The sequence below is a fragment of the Brachyistius frenatus genome, unplaced genomic scaffold (assembly GCF_029030835.1).
Source record: "Brachyistius frenatus isolate BFR_SWC_R1_liver_20210118 unplaced genomic scaffold, ASM2903083v1 Contig_89, whole genome shotgun sequence".
Lineage (NCBI taxonomy): Eukaryota > Metazoa > Chordata > Actinopteri > Embiotocidae > Brachyistius > Brachyistius frenatus.
In genome coordinates, this window is record NW_027210688.1 from 615,001 (window position 1) to 625,000 (window position 10,000).

Consider the following 10,000-nt stretch of genomic DNA (forward strand, 5'->3'; position numbering starts at 1 on the left):
GTTGCCGATAAAAGCGCCTCAATGAAAAAACAACAACAACAAGAAAAAGCAGCGGTCAAAGAGCACATTTTGAGCTGCTTGTCGTTTTGTGACTTATTAAAACGAGAGAGAGGAAAAGCAAACAAAAAACACCTTCGTTTGTTGGCTGGGATTCATTTTAAGCGCCAGCTGGCATGCCGACTGCATATTTTTGGGATAAATTAAGCCTAAAAAATTTAAATAAAAGAAAAGGAGGCAGACAACAGAAGCAGGTTCAAAAAGCAGCGAGGACGACGGAGGCACAAACATGACCTCGTCCTGGGGTTCCTGCTCAGAGCTGAAATACAGGACGGAGAGAGAAGGAGCAAGAAGGCATCACTGCCCTTTGTTTACTGCTCTGTAATCTCTCAGCACTTCCTGACACACCAGTTGCAGTTTGGCTCGCAAAGCGGAGAAACTTCACATTCGGTGGCAGCCACCAAAAAAAAACCCCGAACTGTGTGGCTCCAACACTTACAGGTGAAGATGACCAGGATGGTGCGCAGCACCAGGTCGACGGGCGTCTCCCACCTCTCCGACACACGGGCCACCACCGGCGGTATGAGGATCTCCGCCGGGACGTAGAACTGCAGGGCGAAGGTGATGAAGATCCCGAAGCAGTAGAGCAGCTTCACCGCCTGGTACGTCCTGGAGAGAGAGGGAGAGAAGGGGGGTAAATGAGGCTGAAAAAGACTAAATGTAAAGTTTTATCTCAGTGAGTCACAGAAAGAAAACAGTAAGTCTTATTTAAAGGTGCGTTAAGATTTTACCTCTATTTTTTTACATTCACGATCCATCAAAAGCAAATTACCAGCTGAAGAGGAATCCATTGCTACAATTGTAAAACAAACATCAAACATAGACTTGTCTTCTGCTTCACCGTTTCCAACGGAGACGACAGTAATTAAAGTCTTTGAGTTTTCAACCTCATTGAACAGTTAATCTACTCGACTAATTGGCGCCATCGGTCCAGTCACGGGAGGCACCTCGACGTTACGTCCCTCTCCTGCAGCCGCTGAGATATTCACAAAGTAATGAGAACACAAATCCAATCGGAGTGGGTTTTTTTTTACTAACTTTACTTCCTGAGAGTTGAGACGGATGGAGCCACGAGACAATATCTGTTTATGCAAGATAGTATTTTTTTTTAAGCTCTGCGAGGTGGAGATCAATCTTCATAACTTATGAGTGTAATTAGGGCAGATTTATGATTAGCTGCCTGTCAGGAGGAGAAAAGTATTAACAGATGTTATGAATATGCATTGTGAATAAAAAATCAATGTGTTGATTGGCTCAGTTCATGAATTGCAAAAATGGGGGGGAATTGCAAAGTGCTTTCCTGGAAGAAAAAAAAAAACATTCTTTGATAGTCGGGAAGTTTTGTCATTTTAGAATATTTCTGTACGAGCTGAAGAGGAGAACCCAAGGACACTAAGCCCCGCCCACCTATACCAGAAACCTGGCTGCACCCCAAACATAGCTCTCTTTGAGGCCTAATATCTAATGAATGATGGTATTATTTCCAGAAGGAGACACTGATCAGAAAGAGGACATTTTTAGCTAATGACACCATCATGACTTATGGAAAATATTTACTGACTCTGTATTTCAGGAGGAAAGTTGATGCGTTTTGAATGGGAGTCTATTGGAGAAAGAGTTTTTCTGGAGACTGCCCCTAGTGGCCAGTGTTTGTCAGTACAACAGAAGAACTGTGGATTTAAACATTCACTACACATACAACTTATACAACTTCATAACCACACATCCAGTAGCCTGGTTTTGATGTGTTAAACTTGGGATGGGTTTTTGGAAATTTATTCCGAAGTTGCTCAGTTGAATCATGTTTCATTGATAAAAGTCAAACAAAATAATGTAAATATTTTGGATAAAGATGTCTGTAAGTCTGAAGGAGCGCTGAGGGCAAGAAACGTCATAAAAACATTTTTTTTTTAAAAAAAGCTTTACTCAACCAACCCCAATAATGGCAGCTGAAGTTAGAAATTTTTGAGTTTTGTTGAACTTTAATAATTAAACACATTCAGGAGACGTAACGATGATGAACTCCGACAGCTCGAGTGCAGAGTGGGTGTAAAATATGTTAAAAGAGGTTAAAGGAGCTGTTAGATCATGATATTTTCTGGTTGCACTCCAGTAAGCCACTTGCTGAGCACTCGCTTGAAGATTTTCTTTTTGTCATTCCTTGTGTGTTTATTTTTAATGGAAATCTTTTGAGATTATCTCGGCACACGAGCGCGGCTGATTTTGGTAGATTATATAAAAACGAAAACGCACAGTGTGAGGAAGCAGAGGAGGAAGCAGCGAGAGCCTCTGGAAACTTAATTTCTAGTTTCCGTGTCTGCGTGGCAGTTTAATGGCTTTATGAAAACAGGGCACCTTTTTAAAATGAAACGTCCAGCCTCGAGTGTTTCGTTCTGCATGTTGACAAACACACAAATCAGAGGCAGAAAACAACAGTACAAAGTTCAGCATCCTAAAATATGTAATCCAGATCACAATGATGTCGTCTTACCAGCAGTTTGGCAGGTTGAGAGTGATGCTCCCACCTATGTGCTCCCCGAAGCACATGTATCCGATGGTGCCCAGGCTGATGTAGAGGAAGGTGACGATGCCCATCCCCAGGTAGAGCACCATGTTGAACTTCTGAGGCTTCTGCATCTTGTTCTCCAGGGGGAGGACCTGCCGACCCGCCGAGACAAAAGGAGACAAGCCGGACCCGTCAGCGGGACAATGACCCCAAATAATTCAATGACATTTGAGCAACGTCAGGAGGTTCACTCTGAAACGTCCTTTCCTTTTCTTCTTCTTCTCGGGGTCGCAGCATCTTTTGATTTTGGGCTCGTGGAAATGATAATGAAGGCTAAATTTGCGCTAACATTTTGTGTGTGTGTGTGTGTGTGTGTGTGTGTGTGTGTGTGTGTGTGTGTGTGTGTGTGTGTGTGTGTGTGTGTGTGTGTGTGTGTGTGTGTGTGTGTGAGCGGTCGCTCACGTACCACTCCGATCCCCTCGAAGGCGAAGATGGCCGTCCCGAAGAAGAGCGGGTAGTCTTTAGCTCGGCCCACTTTGGGCAGGTTGATGGGGTACGGGATGTTCTGCAGGGAGAACGCAAAAAGAGAAATACAAATTAAACTTTTAACTCGACGGTCTGCTGTGATTTCAAAACTAGATGAGCTGAAAACACGTTGTCGTACGGAGAAACGTGCGGTATCGTCAGAAAGAGCGATTTATTTTCGATATCACAGCACATTAGGAAGAGATCAGGACTTTGGGAATTAATCAATCGAGAGAAGCGAGAGTGGCGATGGGACGCAGCTCTTTTTAAAGTGAGGCAAATGTTTCTATAATAACGTCATCACACATTGGAGTGTTAAAGTCAGAGGTAGAATATAAAAGGGAAGAAACTCAGCACAAGCAACAAAAGAAAGTGAATCCAGAGTGTTTGTATTCGCTCTACTTTTCCCTGAGAGTGAATGTGTTGTTCGGGGTTGTTCATCAGCTGCAGACACACCCTGCGGGCCACATACATCTCTTAGCGCCAACTCTTTTGTACGGTTTCCGATGCAAGAAATTGGCTCTTTTCGAGGGCAGGACTGTTTCTCAAGAGCACTGCGACACGCTATATATATATATATATATATATATATAGCGTTTCTTCGTTGAGGCTCTCGAGCAGTCTGCACTGAACAGATATATATATATATATATATATATATATATATATATATATATATATATATATATATATATATCTGTTCAGTGCAGACTATATATATATATCTGTTCAGTGCAGACTGCTCGAGAGCCTATATATATATATAGAGCCTCAACGAAGAAACGCTCACATCAGTTTACTGCTTTATTTGCACATTTTTTTGGTCGTCTTTATTAACACACATAAGTGCAACAGAGTTTTAAACAGACCTCTGAATATTATCTAATGATCTAAAACACAACATTTATTTATTTTATTGGACTGGTGCTGCTTAGAAGAGACAAGATTCAAAGTTTAAGTTTTGGGACAAACCTTTTTTGTTGTTTTTTATCAAAACGACTGCAAATTACTTTATATTCAACAACTTTCAGTGTAAAATAAATAGACTCTTCTTCTTGTCCGGGTGGGATTGTACTTATTTGAACCTGGAAGATCGGAAAGAGTCCTGTGAGGAACCCGGAAGAATTTATGTCTCAGCAAAGTAAATGCTTTCTTTATGATTTAAGTGTTGTTATATCACAAGAGAGTCACAAACTGAGGCCACGACGTGCAAATCCTGGATCCCAACAAATATAGTACGGACCAGCCGCTTGGGAAACTGCGGATCTGGAGTAAATGAGTGAAGGTGTTGGTTACCGTGAGTGAGTAGAAGTAGATGAGGATCAGGCTGGCGGTCATGACCAGGTTTGCAATCAGCGAGAGCGGCGCCAGGTACTTCAGGTTGGGGGTGAACACCAGCAGGACGAACGCAGGCAGGAAGAAGAGCATGTAGACACGGGAGTCGAAGCTCGGCACCAGGACCTGGGTCTGGTTGGTGAAGTTCACGTGGCAGCTCAAGGTGGTGGCGTTGGCCGCCTCGACCACCTGGTGGAGAAGGACAGGTCAGAGACACCAAACTCATCTGGAGCTTCAGATTTACAGGAGAAAACAACTCGCAACTGATTATCTACACGATCGATCAAAATGCGTCACATCATTACAAACAGATCTGGAAAAGAGAGAGCGATTCCTGTGACCAATCGGTCGTTATTGCACTCAAGCTGAAGGAAAAGGAAAATAAACAAGACGGATGGCACCATCTAGTGGCAGCGAGCTGCGCTACACAAATCACAACTCTATCCACCATGTTAAACAGCCATTTATAATGCAGACACATTAAGAGTTTGATTTGTGGTTGTTGTTTTGTTATGTACCAGACATGAGCCAAACACAAAATGTAGATTACACTGTAATCTGCTGTAGGCCCTTTTAATTCAAGGCAACAAAATGAAAGAGAAGTTATGAAACCATGACAAAGCAGAAATGTGATGTGGTATATATTTTTCTCCATCCCAGATTTCATTATGAACGGTTTTAAAGTTGGTCTGAATGCTGTGAAGTCGTATCCGAGTTGCTGCTGTTGTCGTAAACCAACTACTGCCGCTGACCTTTTTCTTCCTATCTAGTGTGGTATGTGTAAACCCGTCACGCTCAGTGAGTCCACGTACGTACGCAGCCGTCGCTGTTACAGAACGAGAGAAACTGAAAGATAAACAAAACAAACAAAAAAAACCTTCATTCCAATCAGAGGAAACAGACTCAGGTTTATATAAGGTCTGAGAAGTATTGCAGGTGTCGTCTCCGGTGCTGAAGCCACGAGTGACAACGTTTCAAAGAGGGGGCGGAGCTTCACCATCCCGACACCAGGTGGGGTTTTCTTTGATGTTAGCGGAGTTGCGCAACCGTGAATTCCTCCCCCAGAGTCACACTGTCAACACAGAGTTCCACTGGGACCTTCTGAGGCGAAAAACATTCACTGCAGACCAGCTGAACTGTGGCGCCATGGCAACGGGGTTCACCAACACGACAACACGCCTACTTAATGCGTGTTAAAAACAGGTACTTACTAGATTCGGCTGCCTCAACGTAACTTTTTTTTTTTTACACGAAATCTGACATTTCTCTGCTCCAGTTTTAATGTGCAGGGTGAAATCACAAACGTTTATGTACCAGCGGTCAGAAAAATTTGTTCGTAAAACAGCCACTGATGTTGATCGACCAACCTAACTTCGCAGAACATTTTAATTCGCAGCTCGCACACTTCAATTTGTGCTTCTTTTTTTTTAATCATCAAGCCGCTCGTCAAACATATAAAACAGAAAATGTTCAAGAGGCATTGGAGCCAGGATAAAAGTTTGTGTGTGTGTGTGTGTGTGTGTGTGTGTGTGTGTGTGTGTGTGTGTGTGTGTGTGTGTGTGTGTGTGTGTGTGTGTGTGTGTGTGTGTGTGTGTGTGTGTGTGTGTGTGTGTGTGTGAGAGATAATAACCTGTTTGACATTGTCACTAAGGAAGACAAAGTAGACGCAGCAGAAGCCGAGCTGGGTGATGATGAGGAACAGATTCACCGTCCGTCTGAGATGAAGGAGAGAAAAAAAAAAAAACTGTGACGAACACCAAGTACAGGAACAAATATTACTTCAGGAAGCACACCGAGGGCCAAATATTGGATTTCTCATTTCCTTTTTTTTTTTTTTTTATGTTCTTTATCTCAGGTGATAAATTCCTTATAAACACTGCATCTCATATAAACAGTTGAGATGGATGTTCTTACCTGGCAGAGATGTTATTGATATAAAGCTCTGCCTCCTCAAACTCTGCTCTCGCATAAATAAAACCCAAACAAGCTCACAGGATATTCTGACTTTATCTGTTCAGTGTTTTCAAACTGAGCTCGGTACAACTGCTTTCAGATGGAAAGAATAAACACTGAAAATGCAGTCGTTTTTAATTCACCTGAGGAGTTTAAAGTATTGAAACTTAAGTATTTTACTTCCGCTTATTGTGTCCATATTTGTCTATTTCCTGTGGCACCTGTTTAAATAACTGCCTAATGAAGGAAAACGTCCATTTTGGGAACTTTTTTTCAGATGAATCTTCTCATCAAAGAAGTACATTTCCCCAAAATGCTGAATTATTCCTTTAAATTTCTGCTATTTTCACGCCAACTGTTCACAGTTCTGTATATATTCTAATAATCTCCAAATAATGTCCATCGTCTCAAAATAATAATTCTATACTAATACATCCTTTTAACAGCTGCTGCTTCCTTATTCCTTTATTGGTGGACGCTTTCTATTTTAAACATCTTTTGAAACAACTAACCCTTAAACTGAAAGTGAATATTTTCTTTAGGATGTGATTATAAAAAGGAAGACGGGAAAACATGACGACATATCCGGTAAAACATTTTCCTCACCTTCCCCATTGTGAATGTCTCCTCAGCCACGACACGTTTTCCATCCCATACTGCACTGCTTCGCCGTAGGTCAGAGACGGCCTGTTGATCCTGGAAGGAGGAAGGAAAACGTTCACGTCTGTTTAACTGTCGTCGCTTCACAAGTTTAAGTTACAAATTGATCTTCCTGGAGAACTTTTCACAGCCTGACACGTCAGAACAAAGATGTAAAAAAAATAAAATAAAGAAGCCTAAAGCAGAAATGAAACTCGTAGGACGAACACTTGGCAGTGAGGGGAGGTGACGTAAGAGCAGATAAGCACCACGTTATGAAATGATAAACTACCAACACGGTCTCATTACAGCTGCTAAGAATAGCACACACAGGTTGGGAAACAACGCTAATAAAAACCTGGAGGGGGAAACCGGCGATCAACTAGTTTTCCTTCCATATGTGCATAGATAACTTTATGTGTTTGGTGTGTTTGTGGCTCCTCGATGTGAATGAAGGAGGGAAGTGATGACTGTAAAGAAAAAAAACAGGAAGAGCATCATTATCTCCCCGTGGGAACTTTCTCTCGCCGCATCTGTCCAACTGAGACGAGCTGTTTTTGTGTCGGTGACTTGTTGTAGATGCTCTTCATTCACGCTCCTGATCTTTTTAATCCTCTTTAGCGTGGCTGCTGCTGCAGATCCCTGCGTGAACCGGTCAAAGGGCACGAGGCGTCGTGGACGGGCGGGTTAACACACACACACACACACACACACACACACACACACACACACACACACACACACACACACACACACACACACACACACACAAATCCATCTGATCTGATAACAGGCTGCAATAATCTGCGCGGCTGTCACACACCAGCAGCTCAGTTGTCTTACATAATCTATTGGTTTATAATGGGACTGGTGACACGAGTCACTGCAGCAGGACGCTACCTGCGACCGGAGGTCCGTCGGGGCACCGTGAACTGCCAACCTGCTGTCCGACCGCACAGCGGGAACGCAGAGACGCAGCTAAATAAGGTGTAATCTGTCCCGCAGAGACAACAAACAAGTCGCCGTTTGGCAAAGGTGGACGGCTAAAGTAAACAAGTCACAGCAGAGCAGAAGCTGTGTGTGTCTGCGTGTTAATCAATGAGCCAAACTGCTTTAAAGCAACATTGGATTAATGACTGCGAGCATCGACCCGTCGGGGGGTTGATGCTCCGTTTCCCTCTTTTACATCAAGTTATTTTATTGAAGATGTTAAAAAGAGCTGAAGTCAGTTAATTTAACAGAAATCCAGTTTAAAGTGTGTTTTTAAACTTACTTTACGCTGAGGTGGTGGGAACATTTCACCAGCACCGTCATGCAGTGGACCGCGATGATGCCCATAATGAAGAGACTGACGGGCCCGAGCTGCACGGAGACAAAGACGAGACACGGTTATTTCATCTTTGTGTTCTTAAATGTGAGAGTTTGCTGCATTTCTTGGTCTAATGTGACAGTAAATGAAATATTACTGGATTTTGGTCTGTCGTTGTTTTCTGATGTTTCAGGGAACAAACAATGAATTGATTATATTCTGTAATGAGTTCTTGTCTTAGAGATTAACAAACACATTTTAAAAGAAGAAGGGAAAAGAAGCAGGATGTTGTTAGTTTTAAACACCCGCTACATGAAGATCTTCTCAATTTTAGTTAAGTGCCATTAACTCTTAAAGAAGTTTATGACTTCGTGAGAGCTTTTTCTTCTTTTATTTTAGATGAAATTCTCTCTACAAAGTCAGACCGCAACGTCTGCTTCACCTCGTCTGTATTTCAGTCATGACTATCGGACAGGAACAGAGCAGAGTCTAATTTTGTTTGTCCGCACCGCGTCATGTGACCCGTAAACGACCTGATGTCATAAATCTGTGTGTGCTCACCACCAGTCCTGCGTTCTTCACAGCCAGAGGCAGTCCCAGCAGCCCCGTACCGATGTTCCCCTTCAACAGGTGGATCAGAGTCTGGCACAAGCTGCACAGCGAGAAGAGAAGAAGAAAACAAAACAAATGAGTCACGTCTACGTTAGAAACCAGGCTAATTATATATTTCATTTTTAAAATAATCTCCCGAGTGCTTTTTACTCACGAGGTTCCCGTCCGTCCTCCGATCCTCTCGTAGTGACGTTGGGGTCGGTTCGGCCCGGGAGGAGACGGGCACAGAGCGTCCATCTCTGACGGGTTCTGGTCGGAAAACAAAGAACCTGAAACCCAAAAAAAAAACATTAAAATGAACATTCATCCACCTGAACTCTCTTTTAGCTCCGTTTTTTGGTCTCTAGCAGCTGCTGAGGGACAAATCTGCTTCACTATATTCACCAGCTGGTCTCTAACTAAGAGTAGATCTGAGGACAACCGAAACAATGAGCTGAAAGACACCATAAACCTGTGTGGAGCAGAGGTGGAGCGGCAGAGGGAGGTTTTCTCACTACAAACAACAACCTTCACTATTCAAGTAATCATGTGATAAGATTGGTTTATATATATATATAAATAAATAATTCCTTCTTTATGTCTGTATGTGTTTAAAGCTGCGCTGGTCAGACGGCAGAAGACTTCACAGGTATTAAAATCCCTCCAGGCTCTCATATCTCAAACTCATATCTCCTGACTTTTAATTTAACGGAGAAATTCCTCTCCTCTGTAAACCAGCTGACTGGAACAAACACGTGACAGGAATGATTTCGTACTGAGGAGGAATGTCGGCTCACGGTGTGAAAAACAAACACGGAGATGAAACTGAGGCGCAGATTTAAAAACACACAACGAGCTTCACGCGACAAATATTGACAATTCAAGTGCAATTAAAGTTTTAAAAAGACCAGTTAAAGCGACGATACAAGAGTAGCATCATCAAAAACAAAGAAGCACAAACACTGCCTGGATGACTGTAACATTAAAAATTAACATGATAATAAATCCTTTGCAGCAGCTTTGCAAAATGCAAAAAAAAAATGTTTTTGAATGGATTGTTATAAGGTCAAAAATCAATCCTAGAT

The 10,000-nt window shown here is 42.5% G+C and overlaps 1 protein-coding gene across 1 annotated transcript in view; it reads right to left on the reverse strand.

Moving 5' to 3' along the window:
* The window catches only part of slc36a1 (solute carrier family 36 member 1), a 32,394-nt gene that overhangs the window by 18,924 nt on the left and 3,470 nt on the right, over window positions 1-10,000 (reverse strand). Inside the window, exons 3-11 of the mRNA XM_069710076.1 lie at window positions 9,091-9,205; window positions 8,886-8,976; window positions 8,289-8,377; window positions 6,983-7,072; window positions 6,054-6,138; window positions 4,385-4,612; window positions 3,030-3,128; window positions 2,549-2,715; window positions 497-666 (exon numbers count right to left, since the gene is read on the reverse strand). Of these exons, the coding sequence (XP_069566177.1) occupies window positions 497-666; window positions 2,549-2,715; window positions 3,030-3,128; window positions 4,385-4,612; window positions 6,054-6,138; window positions 6,983-7,072; window positions 8,289-8,377; window positions 8,886-8,976; window positions 9,091-9,205 (1,134 nt within the window). The remainder of the gene's footprint in view (window positions 1-496; window positions 667-2,548; window positions 2,716-3,029; window positions 3,129-4,384; window positions 4,613-6,053; window positions 6,139-6,982; window positions 7,073-8,288; window positions 8,378-8,885; window positions 8,977-9,090; window positions 9,206-10,000) is intronic.